The sequence below is a fragment of the Spermophilus citellus genome, assembly GCF_964194105.1.
Source record: "Spermophilus citellus genome assembly, chromosome: X".
NCBI lineage: Eukaryota > Metazoa > Chordata > Mammalia > Rodentia > Sciuridae > Spermophilus > Spermophilus citellus.
In genome coordinates this window covers 25,295,732-25,322,023 of record NC_138190.1, presented here as the reverse complement: position 1 = coordinate 25,322,023, position 26,292 = coordinate 25,295,732, and the positions used below count along the sequence as shown (strand labels likewise).

The following is a 26,292-nucleotide window of genomic DNA, read 5'->3' as shown; positions in this document are numbered from 1 at the left end:
GACATTGAACTGAGGTGTTCAACTGATTTTGGTGTCAGGGAGCCACTAAAAATAACTTAGCAAACTAAAAAAAAAAGATTTAAGAAAAAAAATCTTAAAAGTTGTGTGCTGACCCCTGTATTTGACCCAAAGTAAAACTTTTATCAATGAAAAGACCAATTAGGAGGCAGTTGCTAAGACCAAGGAATGTGAATTGTGAGTGACTGCATTTGAGCAATGTGTCTACATATGAAATTGTTCCATGAAAATAGAATGCCCAGGGCTGGGCAACTGACTGTAAAATGTAGGGAAGGAAATAAGGTGAGAGGATGTGGGTGGCAGAAGATAGTAAAACCTGATTTTGGACATAATATTTTTGAGGAGCTATCAGGTCTTCTGTGTCATGTCCAGAAAGAAGTTTAAAATACAGGTCTATCCCAAATGTAAGAGGTCAGACTGGGGAGATTTGAGAGTGAGCTCCATTAAACTGATTGCTAAAGAGTATAGGATGAGAAATAGATGGCAAATGTACTCAGATACAATGCTTTGGGGAAGACCTCTATTTGGGTGATAGGAAGCTGAAGGACTGGGGTATAGGAATATGTTCAAGGAAGGTATGATAGAAAGCTCAATGGAGGGCTAGGGTTTGTGGCTCAGTGCCAGAGCATTTGCCTAGCATGTGTGAGGCACTGGGTTTGAGTCTCAGCACCACATATAGATAAATAAATAAAATAAAGGTCCATCAACAACTAATATCTATCTATCTATATCTATCTATCTATCTATATATGTATTTTTTTAAAAAAAAAAGCTCAACGGAAATGAGGATAACTCACAGCCTAGTGGATCACTGGAAATGCACTGGCCACTTTGGAAAATATTTTCAGCCAAGAGAAGGGAAGTTGGAACTTCTGTTCTTTCAATGAAATTAAAAGATAAGTTCTTCTTAAAAATTAGGAAAGATAGTAGATATCCTATGTGCATATATGATTGTATGACCAATGTAATTCTACGTCATGTACAACCAAAAGAATCAGAAGTCATATTCCATATATGTATAATATGTCAAAATACATTTGACTAACATGTATAACTAATAAAAACAAATTTTTAAAAAATGAATGAGAACTAAGGAAAATGACTACACTTTGGGGGCATGGTCAGTGTGGTCTGGCGACATTCTTCAGCAAGGTTCTCTGCCTAGGACTAATTCCTAAGAAATCTGGAATTGATGAGGCATAAATAATAAATGAAGGTCAAAATGAGCAAGGCACGTTACAGTGGTAATAAATGGCTGTAACTGGGGTTGTTAGCCAGTTGCTCCTTGGTTTTTCCTGCTGTGCTAGGTTAGACATTAGTATTTTATGAACACCACGAATATTTGACTGATTGTCTTCATTTCTCCAAGTGAGCCTGAGTCAGTGGCACGTTCTAGCTTCCTTTTCCCTGGGTCCTAAACTAGTTACATTTGACTCCAAATAATACTTCACAGAGCCAGGCATAATGGTGTTCATGTATGCCCAACTATTGGGAAGACTGGAGTGGGAGGATTGAACATCCCCTCCTAACCTCCCACAAATAAGTATTACCTCACAGAAGAGACCTGTGACTCCTTGATTCCTCTTCACACTTAAAGCTCTTTCACCTATGGTATGATGGTGTGTTCAGACTTGAGATCTTCCAAAGGAGAATCTTTCCTTCTAAAGAGAAGGAAAATGCCTAAATTGATAGGACAGAAAGGAAAAGTCAAAGATATGCATGAAATTTATGGTGAAACATTGGGAGACCTTGGTCAAGAAAATTTGAAATTGGACATCATGGAAGTAAAATGATTTCAAGCGATTTCTACTTTTTAGGATGTAGCTTCCCAGTAACCTGCTGAAGGTTCCTGAATATCATTGAGGATTTAAGGGTGTGGTTCATAAGGCCAGGGTTGTGGGGCTCATCAGCAGGGTGGTGAGACCCTTACGGTGATGATGGGAAAGATGTCAAGGAGGGTAGATGAGAGTGCTAAGTGGTGAGCATTTCTGAAGAAGTAGAGTGGGTGATTGAAGTGGGTGATGTTCAAGAATCTGGAGCCATAAGGAGAGGCACGTCCTCCTCTGGAGAAGTCAAAATGTTGTAAGATAGCCACATTTCAGTTGTTTGGAGAAGGAAGGGAATATGTTTGAGGTTGTTTTCCTGACTTTACTACACCTCAGTGATTTAGGGCAGTCTCTATGTCGGATTCTCTTTCTCCACATGAGATCTGAATACAGCTAATGGACTGTTGGGACTATAAATGATAGCACAGTGCATGAAAAAATATTGCATGCCTTTGAAAAGTCTATAAATTCTGAAAACAACTGAGCTTTAGTGCCTCTGTTGTTATTTCCTACTTCAGGATTTTCCTTTTTTATTTTTTTTTTTTGAAGTAAGTAAAGCATGTGAAATTAAGTTGCATATTTTAGCAGTGAGATTCAGAGCCCTGGGTGCTTAGAAGCATTAATTATTTAGGTTGTCAACACTGATGAAAAGGCAGCATTCCTGTTAAAGCACCCAAATGAAAGTACACATCAGGCCGTGTTCCTGATGATTTGTGGAAATAAGATTGTGGCAGAATTGAATACAGGGACAGAAGTGCTATATTCCAGTGGCTATGTTAAGCTAAGAGATAACTTGCCAATGATAAGATGGATCAGCTATGTTGTTAAAGTTTGTTCTTTGAAAGAAAAGACTGAATTCAAAGGTGCTTTTTTCTTTTTCTTTTTTCTGAACTGCATAGGCAAGTTTGTTTTAGAAGGGGAAAAGGATTATCATTTTGAAAGAGGCTTGCAGGTGTTTAAATAAATGCAATGTGTGTCCTCATGATTTGAAGGTTTGAGATGTGATAAGGCTGGGATCTGCTGAGCCATATTCTAGAGAGAAAATGGCATTCTTTATATATACAACCCCAATCATTTTCTTTTAACTGAAATATGGAAGAAGTCATACCAGGTGATCTGTCTAAAGAGTTGGAGTACAGTCAGCCCTCCCTACCCAGTAGGTTCTGCATTCATGGATTTAATCAACCACAGTTAGAAAGTGTGGGGGTTGGAATTCACCTGTACTGAACATATACAAACTTTTTCCTGCCATTGTTCCCTAAACATACAATATAACAACTGTTTACATAGATAGCACTTACGCTGTCTTAGGTATTATAAGTGATCTGAAGTTGATTTAGATTATACAAAAGGAGGTATGTAGGTTACATGCAAATACTATGCCATTTTATATATAAAAGACGTGAGCATCATGGATTTGTTGGTAACTGCAAGGATCCTGGAATGAATCCTCCAAAATTACGAGGGACAAGGGACAACTGTACTTCCTCAAACCATGAAATGCTTATCACCAATAAATCTCTGTGTACCCTATGTGTTCTATATAACTTTTACTGGGATAGTATGTTAATGAAGTGCACACTCTATTGGAGGAAACAAAGAAAGAAATAGAAATTAACAAAGTAGGTTAGCCAACTTTCCATTGCTATGACCAGAATACCTGACAAGAAAAATTTTAGAGAAGGAAAAGTTTAGTTGGATGTATGGTTTCAGAGGTTCAGTCTATAGTAGAACAACCCCAAGGCAGACTGTGGAAGGGCATGGCAGGGGAAAGCTGCCCAGCTCATGGCAGCCAGGAAATTGGGACAAGTTATGTCCCCAAGGACACACTTCCAGTGACCTACTTCAGCCACACCTCACCAGCCTGTAGTTACCATCCAGTAGTCTGTTCAAATCATTAATCCATGAAATGGTTTACTCTGCTGATGAGGTCACAGCTCTCAAAAATCCAATCTTTTCACCTCTGAACATTGTCACATTGCCTAACACATGAGTTTTGAGGAGACATTCCTAGATCCAAACCATACACAAGGCTTATTTTAACTTTCCTGAGTTCTGCACCCCAGAGTCTATGACTTCTAACAAGTCCTTATCTCTAGTGACTTCTCACCCACTACAAGATTATTCTTTGTAAAATATTTTGTATTTTATTTTTTGTCTATTTAAAAATGTGTCATTATTCCTTAGCATTTTTGGGAAGGTACCAGGGATTGAACCCAGGGGCACTTAACCACGGAACCACATCCTCAGCCCTTTTTTTTTTTAAATTTAGAATGGGGCCTTGCTAAGTTGCTGTGGCTGTCTTTGAATTTGCCATCCTCCTGCCTCAGCTTCCTGAGCTGCTAGGATTATAGGCATGATTAAATATTTGATACAGAATTACTGTGTAAGCAATATCTAATCCTCAGTGCATCACATCAAGTCTTTCCTCAAGATTCTCTCTCTGTCCCCTCACTCTTCTTCCTGGGCTCTCTTTTCATTCCTTGATAACCCTACATCCAAATTTCCAGCCCAGTCCTCTCTCCTGAGCATCTTCTGGATAAAAATATTACCCAACCTGAAATCATAATTGGAACTTCTTTTCTGACAGGCACAGTGGTGTGCACCTATAATCCCATCCCCTCAGGAAGTTGAAGCAGGAGGATCACAAGTTCGAGGCCATCCTCAACAACGTTGAGGCCCTCATTAGGCCCTAAGAAACATAGTGAGACTGTCTCAATAAAAAAAAATAAAAAGGGATGGACATATGACTCAGTGGTTAAATGCCCCCAGGTTCAATCCTTGGTACCCTCCCCCAAAATTTCCAACTTTCCAAACTATAAAAAGATTGTTATATTCTATACTTTCTTCCTGTACCTGCCTTCCTTAGCCATGTTTCACCATCAATCCAGTTGCCAAGGTCAGTCTGTTATGTTTCTTATCAAAAGAACAAAATCCTTCAATTCATCTGTCCAAATTTAGCCCTCATTGTGAACTACCTGAACAGATGATATAAATACTTTCCTGATTGGTTCCTTTGACTTCTGCATCTTCACCTTTCCAAGCCTTCCAGATGGTTCTAGTTACTCCCCTACTAGTCAGATTATATTATATTATTTCCTTCCTTTAGCATTTTATGGCTTCTATATACTTTCAAAATGAAGTCCAAACTCTTTAACATTATCTTTAGCATTGAGCACAATTTTTTCTTTTTCTTTTTTTCAGGGGGGATTCTGGGGATTGATTAAACCCAGAGGCACTTTATCACTAAGCCACAATCCCAACCCTTTTTATTTTTTATTTAGAGATAAAGTCTCACTATGTTTCTTAGGGCTTTACTCAGTTGCAGAGGCTGGTCTTGAACTTGCAATCCTCCTGATTCAGCCTCTTGAGTCATGTGCCTGAGTCGTTGGCTTATATGCATGTGCCAACACACCTGGCTGCACATGTTTTCTTAACCTGAAATATACCATTTTTTCTTTTCATGAAGTGGATCTTCCTTTAGAACTTAATCATGTACTGTATGGGTACATGATTAAGCCCACACTGTATGGTTTTATTATGTATTATATCTTATCATTTACCCTGTGTTAATAACAGTTATTAGTATTTATTTTTTCCCCCTAGAACTATGTAGAATGTAAGCCCCTTAAGGACAGGACCTAAGAATTGCTTATTTCCTTTCCTAACTGAGCATCTTTTATGCAACAAACCTCCAGTAAAGTGCTTGCTGAATTAATGTTTTAGAAATCAAGCACAATACATTCTTGTGTACATCTGGAACAATCTGTATATTTAAGAAGTTTAGCTACTAATTTCCATATTTCTTACCACAGATTAAAACTGACCAATTATTGTCAGCATAATCACAGTATACCATAATTTTATTTAAAATTTTATGCACAGTATTTATGTGTAAAATTGAAAGCATCTATTCTAAATGATGACATAAAATAGTTAACTGAAGGCAAATATAGAGTATCGGATAAATCATTGTAATTTTTCTTGTGGAAAAAGTAAAGAAAGGCAAGAAGACATTAGTAAATAACACATCAAGTTGGAAATTGGTTAAAATCCAAAGAAAAATCATAGTGAGCATATTTGCTCACACACAGCCTCTTTATAAAAAAAGTAATTTTCTTATCCACAGTTCCTTTTTTAAAAGAGAATAATCTGCTTAGATATGAGCAAAATCTTTTTTCCATAGACTGCATAGGTTCTGCCTAAAATTGTTTTGTAAGCAAGTGGAACCATGATCAGCTTTGGAATTGAGGAAAAGTGAGTGAGTCATATAAAATACCATTTCTTCAAGAAAAGTCTGAAACCACATTGTGTTTCAGAAGACTTAAAAAATATCTTGCCATGGGGCTGGGGTAGTGGCTCAGTGGTAGAGCGCTTGCCTGGCACATGTGAGGCACTGGGTTCAATACTCAGCACCACATGATAATAAATAAATAAAATAAAGGTATTGTGTGCAAATACAATTTAAAAAAGAATATTTTTAAAGCATATCTTGCCATGGTCAGCCATTCTGTTTCTATTTTCTTAGATTAAATTGAGTCATCCCACTGTTTTTTTTTCTTAACTTCATTGGTGATGAAAAGAAATGAACACATTATGGTGTATCAAGGTAATATTTGAATTTGACTCTATCTTTCTTTATTTTGAAACATTCATTTTTGAAATGTTTCTGTCATTTCTCTGGCTAACTTCAGAAAAGCCAAGATCATATTGCTAGGAATCGAAAAAAAAAATTTTTACATGTATTTGTGGGAATCAATTTGGAGTTGAATCAAGTTTAAGTGTTAATGTAAAGGAACTGCTATTAACTAAAATCCCTCAACCACTAGCAGTATGCTATTTGAGCAGGCAATGAATCAGTAAAGTATGGATAAGGACTGACCATATTCCTAGTGGGCACATTAGTGATTCAGTATGTATTTTCCTATTGAATAAATGAAAAGGGTTTTTTTTTTCTTTCTTTTTTTTGGTGGGGTGAGTGAGGGCTTGTTGTCACAGGTATGGTTATTAGGATCAGGAACATTTGGGGGTTGCCTGTCATTTTGCATAGCATATGATCAAAAAACCCACAGATATTCATATCTTATTAGGTTGAGGTCTTCAAACAGTATATCAACTGTCATTTTTTTTTATTTTTCATTGACATACAGTATTTGTACTTATTTTGGGGGTACAACATTTTAATTCAATACGATATACAATGTGTAATGATCAAATCAGAGCAATTAGCATCTCTGTCTCCTCAAATCTTAGCATTTTTATATGTTGGGAACCTTCTGTTGGCTATTGCCATGTTTATAAATAACTACAAAATTCTTTCTTTTTATGGTACTGGCAATTGAACCCACGGGTGCTTAACCACTGAGCCACATCCCCAGGCCTTTTTTGTATTTTTATTTAGAGACAAGATCTCCCTAAATTGCCTAGGCTGACTTTGCCCTCGTGATCCTCCTGCCCCTCCTCTCAAGCTGCTGAGATTACAGGCTAGGATTACAGGAGTACACTGCCATGCCCTGCAACAAAATTCTTAAGTTGCATTTTCTCATTCACATCTCAGTTGGGGCTGGGGATGTAGCTCAGTTGGTAGAGTGCTTGTTTTGCATGCACAAGGCCCTGGGTTCAATCCCCAGCACCACAAAAAAAGAAACATCTCTGTTAGTTGACTGAAATTTTCTAAGAGCACAGCTACACTTGACTCTAGGTCATGGGTTGCATTTAGGACTGTCCCATACATGAGCAAATCCAAATTCTTGGGCCAGGAAAGTCTGCTCCTCCCAAACTTTCTCATTCTTGTCTACACTGTCTTTCTTCTTGCTGTATTTTGAGCAAGTCAATCACACTCTTCTCTTGGGACCTTTGCATTTGCGATTTCATCTGTCTGTTACAGTTCCCCTTTATATTCCTACATGGCTCACATCAACAAGTCCTTAAAGGTTTTGCTCAAGTGCAATTTATCAATGAGGGCTTCCAAGGCTGCCCTTTCTTAAGATTTATCCTCATTGTCCTTTTCAAACCCTCTCCTCAAGAATGTTTATCACCTGGGCTGGGGTTGTGACTCAGTGACAGACCACTTGCCTAGCATGTGTGAGGCACTGGGTTTGATTCTCAGCACAACATATAAATAAATTTTTTAAAAATGTCCATCAACAACTAAAAAATAATTTTTAAAAAAAGAATGTTTATCACCACCCAACATACATAAACAATTTACTCGTTCATTTGTTCAGCATGAATACCTCCATAAGAATGTGAGATTCATTGAGACAAGGCTTTTTGGTTGTTCATTTCTATAACTCATGCATCTAGAACTGTGCCTGGAATATAGTCAGTTTTGGTCAATTTTTTTAATGAAAATTAATCTTACTGTTAATTTTTATGGGTTTTATGTAAATCATTTTAAAAAACTGACCCAGTATATTAGAGTACAATGATATTACTTTCAATTCAGGTTCCACTTAGAAGTTTTAACTTCTCCTATATAATCTAATACTGAAAATATTAGGCATTAAGCATTTTTCAGTTGATTCACCTCTACTCATCCATGCAAGAGATGTATCTGATTTCAATTAAAAAGATAAAGTCATGTTGGGAAATCTGGATAATATTGAGAAAAGAAGAAAACAAGATGATACTTCACTTGTTTATGTGATATGTAGGATGTATTAGATACTCAAAAATGTTTGAATGGGGGTTAGGGGTGTAGTTGAATGGTAGAATGTGTGCTTGGCATGCACAAAGCTTCTGGGTTCAATCTTCAGCACTAAAAAAAGTTTGAATGGATGTAATTATCACTGCCATGAAAGTTTTCCATTAAAACAAGCTAATTTTACATTTGTACTTGGGCACTCCTATTTGAGACTCTCAGATGATAGTTTATCTGTAAAGTTGAACTTGGCTGACATCATTCAACTTATACTTTATAATTTGATCCTTGAAATAATTCAGGGACAGGAATGCCAATCACATCATTGAACTGAACCTGAATCTTAACACACTACTATTGAGTTCCTCGAGCTCCAGTATGATGTAATTAAACTGTCAGAAATATTAACATCAATGTTCATGAGTGTCTCTGTAGGTTCTGATTTATTCTATAAAACATACTGTCACAGAGGTGGACTTGCCACCATTAAAAATGCCTCATATTTCCCAGTTCAGCAAAAATCTGCATCACTAATGGAACAAAGAGATATAATCAGCCCTGCAGTTGTCAGGATCCTGTTCCTTATGGTAGTATTTCATTCATTCCATCTTCACCAGATAATGGACATTTAAGACTATAAGAAAAGGGAAACGAAAAATACCTTCTGTCATTTCTTTCTTTCTTTAAAGATTGTGTGTGTGTGTGTGTGTGTGTGTGTGTGTGTGTGTGTGTACGTGCGCATGTATAGAGAAAGAGTCTTCCTTTTCTATTTTGTGACCTTAATCCTTTTCTGTCTTTGTTATTTCAAAGAGGTTTCCTATGGTCTGTTACCATGAGATACACAGAGGCTTTTTATTATCCCAAATCTTAACTCTCCATTCTAATAATGATATAAAGCCCCAGATCCAACTAAGATATGATTTTTGTCTTAATGGTTAGCATTAGCAGTGATTCTTTTAGCTGGTGCTTTAAAAGCAAGGATAAGCTGGGTGTGGTAGTGGCACATGCTAGTAAATCCCAGCCACTCAGAAGGCTGAAGAAGGAGGATCCCAAATTTAAGGCCAGCCTCAGCAATTTAGGGAGACCGTGTCTCAAAAAGTTTGGGGATGTAACTTAGTGGTAACTCATACCTGGCTTCAATCTCCAGTACTCCCCCACCCAAAAAAGATGAAAATGTAAGAATAACTTCAGTATTACAATTATCATTGAAAATCCAAGTGGTATAGACTAAAGGAAATGACAAAAATATGTAAATCATTTATTCACTGGCTGCCCTGTCATAAGTGAAATGTGAACCTGAGGTTGCCTTTAAGCATGGTCATTATTGCTGACTTGCTGAAACAAGGTCTTGTTTTAAATGGAAGTAACAATGTGCTGAACAAGTAGAGCTTGAAAAGATGTTATTTTAATTATTGGAAGATTGACTATTATGGTAAATTAGTTTCAGAGAACCTTCAAAATTCAAAATGAACTTGATTTACACCTAAGAAATTTCCCCCTTACTGCAAAATGTTCTTTGAGGGGTATTTCTTTGACACATGAATGAACAATAGAGACTCTGATGTACAAAGTCTATAAGGAGATTCTCATTCCCTGAGAAAGCCATCCATTCCTCAAGAATTCCTTTACTTACACATCAGCACTCTACACACATAAGCAAATCTCAAAACTGAGAAAGAAAATTTCTCTCTATAAAATGATCAAACATCATTTTGATAATGTAGTCCCAAGTAACAAGGAAGAAAGGAACAAAATTCCCCATTACACTCTATGTCTACTATCCTTAGAATACTAATGTTTCATTATCTATGCAGGTCACGAGCAACTTTTATTTCTATTACATTGGGCCTTAAAGGTATTTGAGTTTTGTTTGTAATTTTAGTTAAATGTCAAAGTGAAGCATGAAAAAAATACCTCAGTGTCTTCACTTTTTTCTTACCTTCATAAAGTAAACACAGAATGAAACATTCTTTTGTGTTGAGGAGATACACTGCAATTTTGTAATAATTGTTTCATTCTAAAAAAGTTCAGCTGGGTGCAATGGCACATGCTTGTAATCCTGGCAAGTCCAGAGACTAGGGCAGGAGTATTGCAAGCTCCAGAACAGCCTTCTTGATATAGAGAGACCCTGTCTCAAAATAAAAAATAAAATGGGCTGGGGATGCTGCTTAGTGGTGGAGGGCCCCTGGGGGTTCAATTAGGGGAGAGGATTCACATTTGTTAATGTTTCAAAGAAAAGAAGATTTGTCAACTTAACTTCTCCATCCACCCCTTGGTAACAGGGATTGAACCCAGGGGTGTTTAATGACTGAGCCACATCCCTATCCCTTTTAATTTTTCACTGGATATACAATCTTTTAAACTTTGTTTTCTTCTCCAAGAATAGTGACACAAATAACTATGTAGAATTCTTCACTTTAAAGAATTAACCCCTAATTATTATTTTTTTAATATTTTGTTTTAGTTGTAGTTGGACACAATACCTTTATTTTATTTTTATGTGGTGCTGAGGATTGAACCCAGCACCCTGCATGTGCTAGGAGAGCACTCTACTGCTGAGCCACAACCCCAGCCCATGTCCTCTAATTATTAAGCTGGAGGATTTTTTTGTTAATGTTCTTCATGAGCAAGTAAAGGGAATTTTACACACACACACACACACACACACACACACACATACACACACATGTATGGAGGAGATATGTACTGGGCATCTAATCCAGGGGGCGCTTTACCTTACCATCCTCCTGCCTCAGCCTCCCCAATCACTGGGCTTACAGGTGTGTACCACCATGCCTTACTATAATGGTTTTAAAAAGTAATCATGGCCCCTTTCTCTGGAACCTCTATGTTTTGCTAACATAATTCATCCTTTTGTTTTGTTTTGTTTTTTTCTTTCATTAAGGTGAGGAAGATCTTCTCAGTCCTCCCCAGGACACAAGCACAGGGTTAGAGGAAGTGATGGAGCAACTCAACAACTCCTTCCCTAGTTCAAGAGGTAAGCTCCAATACCTAAATGGGACTCACATAAACTGGAATGATGGCAATCTCTTCTGTACCCTACTGATGTATATGCATTATCCACCTGAAAGCCAACATGTGCCTACAGAATGCCAATTTGGGTTCATGGTGGGAAGATGTTATTTTTACTATGAATTTCTGGTTTGGCTTATTTGGAATTCAATCACCTATGTCAATGAGGTGTTTCTAGAAATAGGCATTCTACTGTGTCAAATATTTTATTTGCTTCACATATTGGTCTGAAGAGTTAGTTAGAAGGTATCTTTTACTTAAGAGTAATTATTATGTGACTTTTCCAAATGAGGAAATGAATGCCCTGTGATGCTTTTGCAAGGAACATGTAGCTGCTGTGTGGTACAGTGAGACCTAGGACATGCCTAGCAAGTGGTGGTGCTAGGGATTCTGACTCACCCGCTGATGCCCTTTTATATTTAAAAATTGTATCATACCCCATCATTTAAGTAAAAGATAATGAATCTTTATAGATTAGTTTGCTAATCCATAGTTGGAGTATAAGCTTTATAAAGAAAAATATTAATATTATTTTTCTTTCTTTCCATCACTTTGACCTGTATATTTTACTTCTTATGCACAAGCAGCATTTTCACCCACAGAATCTTCCCTCCAGCCTGAGCTTCAGATGTCTCCCTTCACCCAAAGAGATATTTTGCTGCCATTGTTAGTTTCTGGGGGCATTTATTTTGGTATATTGCCCCAACATAAAAGTCACTGATCCACCTCCCTTCCACAAATAAAACGAATGGTAGCAGTCACCTGTGATCAAATAGAAGGAAAGCCTGGGGAAGTATAAAGAGGAAAACACCAGGCTTTGTGACCAGTGATTGGCACCCCTAATGGGCAGCCCGGGAGGGAAGGGCGGCAGAAAATCTGGGCTATTTGTTCCTCTCCATAAGGGCAATGAGGAGGGTGTTTTGAGTAGTATGTTTTTCCTATCTTTTTGTTCAGTGTCAGTTAACAATGGCCATTTCCTAGCTATTTGATGTGCAAGAGAATGCACGCTAAAAGCAATAATGTTCTAGTGGAGCGTTGCTAAGGAACCGTCAGGGGAAGCTAATTTTAAATGTCTGCACCAGCCATCTTTTCACTGCTGAGCACCACTGATGTGTTGATTTTAACAGATAAGAATCTTATCTGTCTTCCACTCACCTCTACACCCCCCACCCCCCACCTGCCACCTGCATCCCCATCCTGAATAGCTTACATATCTCTTATTTCTACTCTTCACTATTTATAAGGAGAAGACCATATACTGGATTGGCAGAAATCAAATGCTTTCACCTTTATTCTCATTATTTTATCCTGTCAGCTTTTACTAGTGCCTATTAGTATCAGAGAAAGTACTAGGGAGTCAAAGAAGAAATGACAAGTTCCTTGCCTTCAAGGAACTTACGGTCCCTTGGGGACAGAGAATTCCAAAGAAGTTCAGATCACAAAGCAATTATATGATGACTGTAATAGAAATTTATTTGGCATGAGTAAATCCCTGATTTGACCATTATCTATATAAGAGAAGCATTTTACATACACTACACATATATGTATATAATCACATATACATACAAAGATCAGAAACAGTAGCTTCTATACTACATAAATAAAACACCTGATAGTGAATTAGGAAGGAAGGAGTTAACCTGAAGCAGAAGTTTCTTCTTCAAGGTTGTACACATTTCATCACCCCCACGCTTTCCTTTGAAGGTCCTAGATAAGCATCTTATCCCAGCCCCTTGAACTGGAAGCTTGTTTACCTGCTGTATGGGATGTAGGTAGCTGCTCTGTTGGTGCCCTGGGCATTTCTCCCACATCTAAACAACAAGCATATTTCAGGAAAGAGGCAACAGCAAAACTGCTGGCTTTCCTTCCCCAGAGGTAGCCTTGCCTTCTTTTTTGTACCCATGCCTCTGCTCCACCCTACTTAGCTTTAAGGTAAAATCTTTTGCAGCATATCCCTGAGTTTCCTTTTTAAAGTCCTTGAAACTAGATTGGGTGTAGAATAAATCTCCTAAAAGACTAGAAATTTACCTCTTCTGATAAGGTATTTGCAGTTAACATTGCTGATGTTGTTGTAGTTACTTGTGTGATATTGATTTACTTGTATGGCATCTTGGGAAACTATTCAGGCTGCCTGGATAGTGTTGCTAAATTAGTGCTTATGGAACAATACCATCCCCCCAAGTTCTGCAGTTTTCAAATACAGGATAAGGAGGCCTTATCCTTACACCAGTTCCATTGACTAAGTTTATATTTAATCATACCCCAGTGGCATGAGAAAATTACTTCATATTCTTAAAATATATATATATATATATATATATATATATATATATATAATAAAACAGTGGCTAATGTGTTAGCGGAGCTGGGCTGGTCTTCTTGATACTGTGACCTTGGGTTTCGTTTTGTTTTTCCATGATTCTTGCTAAATGGGGCATTGTTATTAGGCCTTTTCCTCCTCAAATTCAGATGGATAAAAAGTTTCATTGTTATAAAAATAGAATAAAAAGTGCCTCTTGGAGGCACAGTGGCACATGTTTATAATCCCAGAGACTTGAGAGTTTGAGGCAGGAAGATCACAAGTTCAAGGCCAGCTTCAGTGAGGCCCTAAGCAACTTAATGAGACCCTGCCTCAAAATAAAAAAATAAAAAGGACTGGGGATGTGGCTTAGTGGTTAAGCACCCCTGGGTTTAATTCCCAGTACCAAAAAAAAAGTGTCTCTTGGATCTTTTATTTATGACTAAAAGTATTTTTTTATTGAGGAGAAAGGGAAAGAGACAGGAACAGTTGGGTTAAGAAAGAACATCTTACCAGTTGTTAGGTATATTAGATTGATATTAAGCAGGAGTTCTTGAGAATCTCAACATCTCAGGATTATAGACTCTCAGAAATAGAATATCCATGGAAGGTCATCTAAGTGTTTTTTATATTCAGAATGGTAGTCATTGACCTGATTTGATCATTATCTATATAACAGAAGCATTTTACATACACTATACATGTATGTATATAGTCACATATACATACAAAGATCAGAAACAAATGTTTGAAACAGTACTTCTATACTACATAAATGCATGCTGCTTCTGTCCATCCTTCCTTCCTTCCTTCCTTCCTTCCTTCTTTTCTTTCTTTTTTTTTTTTTTTGGCAGTACTGAAGATTAAACCCAAGGGTGCTCTGCCACTGAGCTGTGTCCCCAGACTTCCTTTTTATTTCCATTTTGAGACAGGGTCTCCTCCCACTTCTCTCTCAAGTTGCCCAGGCTGACCTGGAACTTGCAGTCCTCCTGCCTTAGCCTCCCAAGTAACTGAGATTATAGACACAAGCCTATGCAATGGCTCTGTTTTATTTACTGAAAAATAAGATGCTGATTACAACCCACTATATTGATTTTCTGATCCAGATGATTAAAAAAAGTCTTATCTAACTGATCTCAGTTTTCTTTGTCTAGGTGAATATCTTTTTTTAAAAAAAAGTAAATAAATATTTTTACCATGGAAGTTGCTTCCAAGATCTATTTATGTCTTGGAGGACTTTGTAGTTTTATTCTGACTCTTCCATCCATGTTCCTGTTGTTGTGTTACAAAAAATAATAATAATAAGTTCATGGTTGCTACAGCTGTTTCAGACAGCTGTTTGAGTAACTCAAAACAGATGTCAGAGCCAGAGGTCTGACATGTAGTGGAAATGTGCTATTAAATACCACCTCATGGTTTATTTAACCCTGCTAGTTAATTGCCCACAGAGGAAAATCATTTTTTTAAAAAAATACATTTTTCATAATTATATAAAGCATGTGAATAGGTGGGTTGTTGTGTACTTTAAATTTACAATTTGTTGTTGTTGTTGTTAGCTCTTGCCAAGTTTTGATTTAAGAGTTGGACCTTAAGTTATCAACCAATCTTTAGTTTTCATTTGCACAAAGAGTATCTAGAAGCTCAAAGAAATTAAGTTCCTTATTCATGGCCAATACCACAAGTTAAATTAGGCTTCTAATCTTATCTCCATGGCCTTGGTAAACAGTTATCCAAATTAATAAAGGGTTGCATGCTTCTCCATTTAGTGATAAACTGAAGGCCAACATTATTCCTATATAAGAGGCAAAATAAACTGCATTGTGTTGAACGTGTGAACATATGCACATTTAGCTTTGTGATTATATCTTTTCTATCTAGATACAGTTAGTTCACAACCATTTGGGAGATTTCAGTGGCTCAGTATATATTTAAACACTGAACATTAGCCAGTTTCTATCTAATTTGTCCATTTATCTATCTGTAATCCACCCTCTGAGTATATGTACAAGTTAAATTCCAATGTAATGAAAATCATTGTTTACTTATCTACTCTAAGACATTTTCCAAATACCCCCCCCATTATTCTATAGGAATACTACATGAATGAACAATAAGTATGATTTTAAAATAAATCCTTTAAGCAATTTGTCTGTAAGTCAGTGATCAGTTAGCAGTCTACAGATGTATTTTAATATGTATAGTACGTCTTAATGAAAGAAATGCTTTCTTGGTGGTATGATATTAGTCTCTCCAAAATAAGGTTCCATTCATAGAGATTAATGAATAATAGAATCCAATATAAGCTCTTACTACAATAAGACAATCAAGAAAGCAGTGAGCAGTGCTTTGTGAGGATTTCTGTGGTGTGTGTGTAGTCTCTGGCCTACTGACCTGTGCCACATAATATGTCTCCCAAAGCTTGTACCATCCTGTCTCTTTTATACCATCCCTTCTCAAATATGCTCACATACATTCTGTCAAAGGTTCCTAAATTACCCAACACAAGAGCTTTTTAAAACCTGACATCTTTTAAAATTCAAATCATTTCATAGTTTGTTTCTTTTGTTTGGTGGGGTTTTGTTGTTGTTTTACTTTGTTTTGTTTATACTGGGGATTGATCTCAGGGGCACTTGACCACTGAGCCACATCCCCAGCCCTATTTTGTATTTTTTTTTTTTTTTAGAGATAGAGTCTCACTGAGTTGCTTAGCGCCTCACTTTTGCTGAAGCTGGCTTTGAACTTGAGATCCTCTTTCTCTTGCCTCAGCCTCCTGAGCTGCTAGGATTATAGGCATGTGCCATGGTGCCCAGCTCACTTTTTTTAAATGGAAGAGCAACATAAAGAACAAAGGCAGATGGATGTATCCCCTTTTGGGCACTATTGTTTCTAATCTAGTTCCACAAAAGTTGTGAGCAGCTATCCTTTACACCAGGGATTAGCTCATGGGCCAAATCTGGCCTACTGCCTGTTGTTAGAAATAAAGTTTTATTGAAACACAGCCATATCCATTAATTTACATGCTATTGATGACTATTTTCTCACTACAAGGGCAGAGTGGTTGTGACAAGCTTGAACTGTTGCTACAGAAATTGTGTGGCTTGTAAACCCTGAAATACTTATTATCAGGCCCTGCATGGAGAAATCTTACCAATCTCTGCCTTACACTATTTTGTGTTCATTCTGGCTTATTACATGAATACAGCCATGGACTTCAGTGCTAACTAAGTTTCAGCTCAACAAACCTGTGCTATTGAATTGATTTGTATATTTATATCCATGTTCACCAAAGAACTTGTATATTCAGTATTGAAAGCATAGGTAGCTATTTGAATCATCTTTGACTTGTAAATGAAACAGAAGCCCTAAAAATGGACAAAATTTCCCCTACCTTTTAAAAATAGTGAACTAAGATTAAAGATAGTCAAAAACAATAACATCCTTCACTTCAATCAATAATCTCAAGTTCATACTGCCTCAGGAAACTAAACTTCTCCAGACCTGACCAAGCCCTTTATTTAGAGCCGGTACTGTCCCAACACACTTCCCTTTTCTTTTGATTCATTTCCTGATAATATACCACATTGCCAGATGGACACTTGAACTGAAGGTGTAAGGAAATTCATTTCCAAAGACTGTACTTATGAAATCAAACATTTATCTGGTACTTGTGTGTGTGTGTGTGTGTGTGTGTGTGTGTGTGTGTGTGTATGTGTATTGATCAAGAACTCTTTAAAATGTTGCAACCAAGTAGGTTCTATTTTGTCAGTGTAGAACTGTTCCCAGTACAATAGAAAACATTATTTGTTTTTTGTTTGTTTGTTTGTTTGTTTTTTATGGTTTTGGTTTGATTTTGTATTGGAGATTGAACCCAGGAGTAGTCTACCATTGAACTACATCCTCAGCCCTTTTGGCTTTATTTTTTTAAGACAGGGCGTCACTAAATTGCTAAGGTTAGCCTTGAACTTGAGATCCACTTGCCTCAGCCTCTGAAGTCACTGGGATTATAGACATGTGCCACTGCACCCAGCCATTATTTGCTTTTAACAGTTTATTTTATTTTTTACAAAAAGAGGAACTTCTTTTTATACTGTTAATGAGCACATAGGGACCTGAATGAAGAGGGAGGATTTGGAATAAGATTAGGGTTTACATAGGCTCTGAAGCATGGCTTCTGAAGAAGTACCTACCTAGAACCACCCAAATAGCATTTTCTGCAGACTATCTAGCTGCAAGCAGTTGATACTAACTTCTGAATATGACTTGGTGTCAAATTAATAAAGATACATAAAGTTGATCATTCTAGGAACTGTGATCATTCTGAAATGAAATCACATCATTTTCTAACAATACTGTCCTCCCTAAAAGTTCTGAAGTTTTAAAAATAGAACAAAGTGACAAGCCAGAACAAGTTACAAACTCTTGGCATTCAAGCTAAAGAATAGTACTCCAAGGCCAAATTGCTTAGAACACAGAAAAGACTTTTGGCCTTGATCTCGCTACTACCTTACGAATTCAGTGCAGTTATCAAATATGAATAATGGCTAAGGTTTAAGGATAAAATGTGGGTGAGCAACATGGGAACCTACCCTCAAGGAATCTATAGTTTTATAGGGAAAGAGAATTCTGTTACCAGACAGTATACCTGAAAGTGTAAAGATTTAAAAAGAGAGAAACACCAAAAAGGTATTCAAAAGAAAGGGCAAGTAATTCACATGGAGCTTAATGATATTCTCCCTTTTCCTATGACATATTATGGATCTGCCATTGATAACACTCCTGCTGAGGATCCAGGATTTTTTTTTCTCTCTTGCCATGCTTGGGGAGCATCAAGAACATCCTTTCATGGTCCTTAAGCAATCTCTAACTCTCAGGAAAATTCAGAAGGAAGAAAAGAAGGAGGGAAGAAGGAAGGGAGGCAAGGAAGGAAGGAAGAAAAAAGTCATACCTAGAAAAACTTTTAATATATGCTAGAAGCTTGGAACTTGAGTTAAGAAAGATTTCTTTTATAACTCCATATTTCTTCATTCTCTGAAGTTATTTCAGGGAGTTTTAGTCTTGGAACCACTAAGCATGATGGGTTGAGGGAAAAGGAAATGTTGGACAGGCTCTCTAACAACTCCACTTTTATCTGTTATAAATGCTGGAATTCCATTTAAGACTATTAGGAAATGTCCCATGGCCAAAGCCAAATAGCTTGAAACCCAGTATTTCACTTTTGAAGACCTGGAGATAAAAGGAAACTTCATGCCCAAGAGATATTAAGTATGGTTGGAGGTTCCTAATTTCCATCCAACTATGAAAAATACTTTCTCATTCAAAAATAGATTAAATGCATATAGATATAGGATTCTGTAAAGCAAGCCAAGTGTGTCTTTAGCCATTGAGACTCAATGTTCTGATATTTATTGAAATTTGAGGAGGCTGAAGGCTCATTCTTGGATCTGGCTCTGTGTCCTGCCCATTAGTGAGATTCACTTCTTCCCTTCATCTTTTCTTGCTATCTTCTCAAGTGTTCCCAGTCCAATCATCAATATACTCAGTTTCTACCAGATAGAATAGATTATCCCAGGAGTATGGAGTTCAGCCTCTATATGGGATTCTCCTTTGCATTTGGGGTGCAAAGTTTTGGCACACAACAGCCAATTACTTTTTATGTTTCAGTGTGTTGATTGTCAAGTCCAAAGTGAAGAGAGTCTGAGATTATTGAATATTAAGCTTAAGATTCTACAGTTGCCCTTGAAAACAATGCTCAATTTGTCAAATTTCTATTCCATGCCAGTTTTCATCCAGTTTAATGCGTGAACTCTGTGGATTCTATAAATGATGTCTCCTGAATCATGTTTTCTGTTTACACTGATTTTTAAGTGTATGTAAAGGTTATTCGACTAGATGTGTCTTTTGGGTTTTTCTGTTTGTTTGGTTTTTTTTTCCTCCAGAAGGGAATAAATGAATCGTCATCGCAACATTTGTTTGGTAAAAGAAGCAAATTGGTATGAAACTGTATATTTATGCATGTTTTTTTCCCTTTCTGATATCTTTGCCTCTTCCTCTCTCTATTATTAAAGGAAGAAATACCCCTGGAAAACCAATGAGAGAGGTTAGTGAGATTCAGGCTCACAGCCATGGCTTCTGTCTGTCTCATCCTGCTTTCTATGTTTGGCCTCTGTGTAAGAAATGTGTGTGTGCACGCGCATGTGTGTATTGCACATTGTGTCATAATGTAAGGATGGTAGTCACCTCTCCACTTGCAGCTCATGAAGAACATTCCTCAAACATTCATTGCTGTGGTCATCACCATGACGACAGAATGGGGGTTGGGGGAGCAGAAATCTCTTGAAAGTGGCAATCCTCTGTGGTCCCTAGGATGTAATCCTACAGTTCATCATCTGTTGCCATTTGCAACACAAACAAAGTCTTCAAAATAAATTTAGCCTTGAACATAATTGATGAGTCAAAGCTTCCTTCCACTTCCAGGACCTTAGCATTTTCTGCCAGTGCCCTTGGATTTTAGTCTTCTGGGATGATGTCATTTTGGTTTTGTTTTCTTTTTTCCTGGTTCCTACACTCTTTCCCATTTTAGCTAATATTTTTGAAGCACATACTGTGTGCCAGGCACTGTTCTAAGCCCCTGCTATTTTTTCCCTCAAATAATCTTAATGACAGATCTATGAAGTAGATACACTTCTTAACCCCATTTTACAGATAAGGAAATTCAGTTAGTGAGAGGGTAAGCAGTGTGTCCAAGGTGACAGAGCCAGGATTAAAGTCCAGGCAACCTGGCTCCAGAGCCATACTCCTAATTCTTACGCTATACTGCCACCTCAGAAAATAGCGTTGAAATGCTTATGTCATCTTCACTTGCCCTTTAGAAGATGTTCCTTTTCATTTGGCATTTGGAGCCAGGAGAGAATAATAACCAATTAGGTTCCAAAAAAAAATTGAAAGTTGGAGTCTTGAATTTCTTTTAATGTCTCACTAGGGGTTGAAAGCAGCAGCATACAGCACTATCACTGAATGTGGTTTAGGGATTTTACAGTGAAAAAACTGCTTCTTACTCCTGTTCTACCTGGAATATTGTCTGAACATCGAATTACCTAATCAAGTGGCTGTTGGATGACAGTGTTGAGTGACAGCCCAAATGAAACAAGATTGTCCTTGCCAAGAGTTTAATGTGAAAGAGAGGAGAAGGAAAGCTCACTGGTGGGATGTCCGTGGTATGCACTGTTCTGGGTGACAGATTGAATGGGTGGAGATTTCCTATATGAGAAGATTCTGGATTGTTAGCAATGAGATGGACTGAAGTCCACTGATTCATTTAAACATAAGAAGTCATACTGGAAATTCTGCCAACACCATGCTGTGCAAGTTTAATGAATCCCATGATCCTCAGTGTGTCTATACCAGTGCTCCCTTCTAGGGCTTCATGCAATGGGGTCTTAGGGAGGGAGTGGTAGGCTGGGAGGAAAAATTAAAGAAACCTGAGTCAGTGAAGCATTGACTGCTCCTACCTCATGTACTTCATATGTGACACTTCTTGGTTTCGTTCTTATGGTAAGTGCCTCTTAAAATTTATTTTAATTTTTTGTGAAAAATTGTGCCACAGTTTTGACCCCCTGAATGCGTTTTTTTGATGAACAACTTTTTTAAAAGGCCATCACACACAATTGAAGTCACAGAGGCACTTGGAGATGACTACCTAAGGCATACTATAGTCAGATAAGTTTCCAGAAGCCAGAGAATCAAAACAATAATCACTTTTTTAATGCTATGACAATACCCTAAAAGCACAGTAGACCAGATATTTCCCAGAGATTAAACTATAGAGAAGAAAAGATAAGCAAATTTCACTGCAGTATTCTGGCTTTGCTTGGGCCAACTGAATACTAACAATTTATTTGGGAATTGTATTTAAAAAAAATAGAGTGCCAGATTGCTATTGAGGTCTTGGATGTTTGCCAGAAAGTCTCAATTCCAATCACTGTGGAAAACAACTCCCTTAGGCAGTGGCGGCTTGTGAGACTAAATGTGTTGCAGTTAGTGCCAACTTGGAAAAACATAAAACTGCCCTAATGTTCAACGCATGGTGCCTTTGTGTTCAATAATCCTTGCTTAAGAATGGATTAAATTAATACTTTCTATAGACATATTTTGGTGTCAACTTGTGCCTGAAGCTGATTGCAAACGCCTGAATCCTGGCTGCTTTTCAGTGCCTCTTGCGTTTATAGGAATGAGATTTTAATTTTGACTTTAGAAAAATCTGTCAGGTAAAATTGATGACCGCACTAATGCTGTGCCTTACCCACACGGATAGTAGAACCAGGATACAAATCAGTTTTATGTATGCATGTCACAGTGTGGTTTGAATCCTCCAGTGGATTGAGGTTTGATTCTTTGGGACAATATTTTGTCCAAAACAGAATTTGTATTTTTTTTTCTGGATCTTATGGAAACCTTCATGAAAAAAATTGGAATCATTATTTTGGTGAAACAGGTATTTATAAATGCAGTAACTGAAGGGATAACAGATATGGTGAGGTGACTCTAAAAACTCTTTTTTATAATATAAGGATGGCCACAAGGCCATCCTTATATTATATTTCTAACATTTAACAGTCTAAACAGGTGAAAGACCATCTAACATTTTTGTGGGAATATATGTTGTGTATTAAGAATAATGAACCTGTTTTCCCTGGCAAAGTTTTCAATAACAGATACCCCTAGAATTTATGCCTCTTAAGAAACTCAAGAATTTTCCTTCCAGGTGGTAACTGAACACATTTTAAAGAATAGAAGCACCACTTGGCTATATAATTTACAGATGCATTTACTTATTTTAATATTTTTTGAACGTTAGTCCACATCCCTTAGCACATGTTCTAAAGAGGCACTTTTATTATCCATAGCGAGCAAGAAAAACCAAGTTCTTCCCTTTTTTATTTATGTTTTATAATACATTTTCTAGCTATTAGGTGAAGTATCCTATAGTTAGATGTGGGACATAAGAAATAGTTTGAATTATATTCAGATATCATGTTGTTAGGATCTGAGTTTTTTTTCACTGGCTTTGTTAATAGCTGTGAAGATTGCTAGTAATTCAAAATTTGCAGTTCATCCTTTTCAATTATGCATGAATGATTGTGCAGATTTCCCAGGATTGCTGTGCACTCAAAAATAGATACAGGGCCAGGCATGGTGGTGCATGCCTGTTAATCCCAGCTACTCTGGAGGCTGAGGCAGGAGAACCCCAAGTTGGAGGCCAGCCAGTACAACTCAGTAAGACCCTGTCTCAAAATAAAATAAAAAGGGTAGGGGGATATAGCTCAGTTCTAGAGAAACACTGGGTTCAATCCCCAGTACCAAAGCAAAACAGAGAAGCCCTCCTGGCTGGTGGCATCATTATCTATTTGTACTCTGAGCAGTAAGGAGCAACAAAGGATCCACTGCATCTTGCTGTGGTTTTTATAACATAAAGAAGTCAAAGACTGGGTGGTGGGGGTGCGTTGTGGCTCAGCGGTAGAGCGCTCGCCTAGCACATGTGAAGCCTGGGTTAGATCCTTAGCACCACATAAAAATAAATAAAATAAAGGTATTGTGTCCAATTACAACTAAAAAATAAATATTTTAAAAAGAATAAGAAGTCAGAAGACAATTTCAGTTCTTCATAGAGGACTGCCAAACTGTTGACCACTTTTTTGAACAGTACATAGGCTTTGTTAAAAATTTTTATATTTGCAGTCTCAGCCAAAATCCAAAGTGATTTTTAAAAAGAATGTAATTAGCTCTCGCCAAAACTTTTTGCACTAATAAAGCTCAAAGAGATTTACAAACTTGGTCACTGTAACACAAATGCTTGAATCGCATTAAACTTTTAATAAGTCCTAAATTGATCTGGTGCCATTGTGGTTTTAAGTGCCTGCCCGTGAATCCTCTTTTGATCCCCTCGTATTAAAAAAAAAAAAAAAAGACATGTCTCTGGGAATAAATATTAGGACAGAATACCTGCTTTAGACTATCTTTAATTTTTATTGGGATTTTAACAATTATTCTGGGAATCTGTAAAGTTGATCCATGGCAAGGTAGTCATAGCCTAGGAAAGCTTTTCCATTCCAAAGGCAGTACTTTGAGCAGTATGATTTACCAGTGTCTAAGAATTAAAATTAGCCCCATAAAAGTATGGGACATAAATGAAAAGGAAAGCCATAAAGTGTGAGTGTCTCAGAACATCATAGTCTAGATCTAAATTTTGCTACAAAGCATCCAGGAACATGCTGTTCTTATGTTCCATTCTGGGGCATTAATGCTAGGTCATGCCACATTATTATTATATTAAAAGGTTATTCTGATAGTTAACCCTCATTTAGGAGGATATCAAAGATGGATACACAGGTACCCAAATCCATGCATACATGTGGGTCATATTATTATATTTTTCTGGTGCTAGAGATTGAACCCAGGGCCTTGTGCATGCTAGAATGTGGGTCATATTATAATTAGGCTCTAGAGTGATTTGGGATGAGAGGCAATTTTTACTCTGAAGTTTCCTAATTCAAATGTTGATAGTATACACAAAGGTCAATTCAAGAGTTTATTTTTCAACCCAAGTAAAAGCAGAGAGGAATCAGCCACCTCCGCAATACTACCTCTACCCTTCACAGCCTGACATAGCCTGGAAATGAAGATTTCATATGGTGGTGATGGTGGCCGTGATGTTAATGGTGATGGTATTGTGGTTACGGTGATGATGATGATGATGGTGGTGGCGATGGTACTCATGAGGGTGGTGATAGTTATGGTAGGGGTGGTTTGATCATAAAAAATAGTACAAGTAGATGTAAATACAGTAAGGTGGAAAAAGTGTTACCTCATCATGAAATGATTCCTGTTATAATAGGAATCTTGTGTTTATCCACAGAATCTTTTTGCTATATGATAGTTCCATTGGGAAGATGAATGCAGTGCTCAATATTTTTCATGTAAATGACACCAGTAGCCTGCTCCAGTATTAAGCAAGCTGATACTAACAATGTGTGATGCTTCATTAACAAGGCTTTGCTTCTTTCTGGAAACTGGGGGAAATTAAACCCTGTTGTGTTCACCTTCAGTGCAGCTTCTGTGTTGTCTTCACCCAGAAGTGGGTAATGATTTCCCAAATAGCAAGAAAATCAAGGTGATGATACCTACACCTTTTCTTTCTCTTTGTTTTCCAGGACACAATGTAGGAAGCCTTTTCCACATGGCAGATGATTTGGGAAGAGCGATGGAGTCCTTAGTTTCAGTCATGACAGATGAAGAAGGAGCAGAATAAATGTTTTACAACTCCTGATTCCCGCATGGTTTTTATAATATTCATACAACAAAGAGGATTAGACAGTAAGAGTTTACAAGAAATAAAATCTATATTTTTGTGAAGGGTAGTGGTACTATACTGTAGATTTCAGTAGTTTCTAAGTCTGTTATTGTTTTGTTAACAATGGCAGGTTTTACACGTCTATGCAATTGTACAAAAAAGTTATAAGAAAACTACATGTAAAATCTTGATAGCTAAATAACTTGCCATTTCTTTATATGGAACGCATTTTGGGTTGTTTAAAAATTTATAACAGTTATAAAGAGAGATTGTAAACTAAAGTGTGCTTTATAAAAAAAAAGTTGTTTATAAAAACCCCTAAAAACAAACATACACACGCGCACGCACACACACACACACACACACACACACACACAAGACACACACGAACTGAGGCAGCGCATTGTTTTGCATTGTTTTAGTGTAATATTCATATGAGGTTCATGGCTTTTTTTCTTTCCTTGCATATTAAAGATAGGACTTCTTCTAACACCACCAAATGACTACTTCACATTGCTCCTTTGAGTATCGTTGACTGAGTGGGTCTGGCTGTGGGCTTTCATTTTATACATCTATATGTCTATAAGTATATAAATACCATAGGTATATAGAGAAAGGGAAAGAATTTCTATAGACCTTTTAAATTTCTTCTTCAAATGTTCCTGCCACTTTCTAATGGGGAAAAAAAACTGCTTCTAGTCATCTGGACTTACCTGCTTGGTCTTGAATGAATTTTCCCTGGAGCCTGAAGCTAGGAGGAAACTACCACACTAAAACATTGTCCAGGACTCCAGATGTTTCTCATTTTAAACTTTCCACTGACGACTAGAGTATTGAATTTTTTTAAAAAAGGAACATGTGAAGGAATCCATAAGACTTACTATACCACAGTAATATTTTGGTTGATATATTTGGCTTCCTGTTGCTGGCTAAGCCACCATTTAGATTTAATGATGCTTCTGTGGAAATTAGGAGCATCAGAAGGCATTTTAACTCCCAGGCACTAGGAGGACAGTGGCGGGGCTATAGGGCTATGGATTCCCAGCCCATCCCTGTGAGGGAGCAGGCCACTCTTAGAGGACTGGATGAAGATTCATAACCATCCACACACACATATCTATAA

General features: G+C 37.2%; 1 protein-coding gene across 8 annotated transcripts in view; it reads left to right on the top strand.

The window, feature by feature from the left end:
- Positions 1-25,649, top strand: part of DMD (dystrophin) — a gene marked incomplete at its 3' end in the record, with an annotated part of 2,539,585 nt that extends 2,513,936 nt beyond the window's left edge. For 6 of the 8 annotated variants that reach the window (XM_081277777.1, XM_081277778.1, XM_081277780.1 and 3 more), the window contains 3 exons: positions 11,393-11,485; positions 19,888-19,919; positions 25,030-25,649. In XM_081277777.1, coding sequence (XP_081133903.1) covers positions 11,393-11,485; positions 19,888-19,919; positions 25,030-25,041 — 137 coding nt within the window. The remainder of the gene's footprint in view (positions 1-11,392; positions 11,486-19,887; positions 19,920-25,029) is intronic. The other 2 variants (XM_081277783.1, XM_081277784.1) reach the window with 1 other exon arrangement.
- Positions 25,650-26,292: the final 643 nt, after the last annotated feature.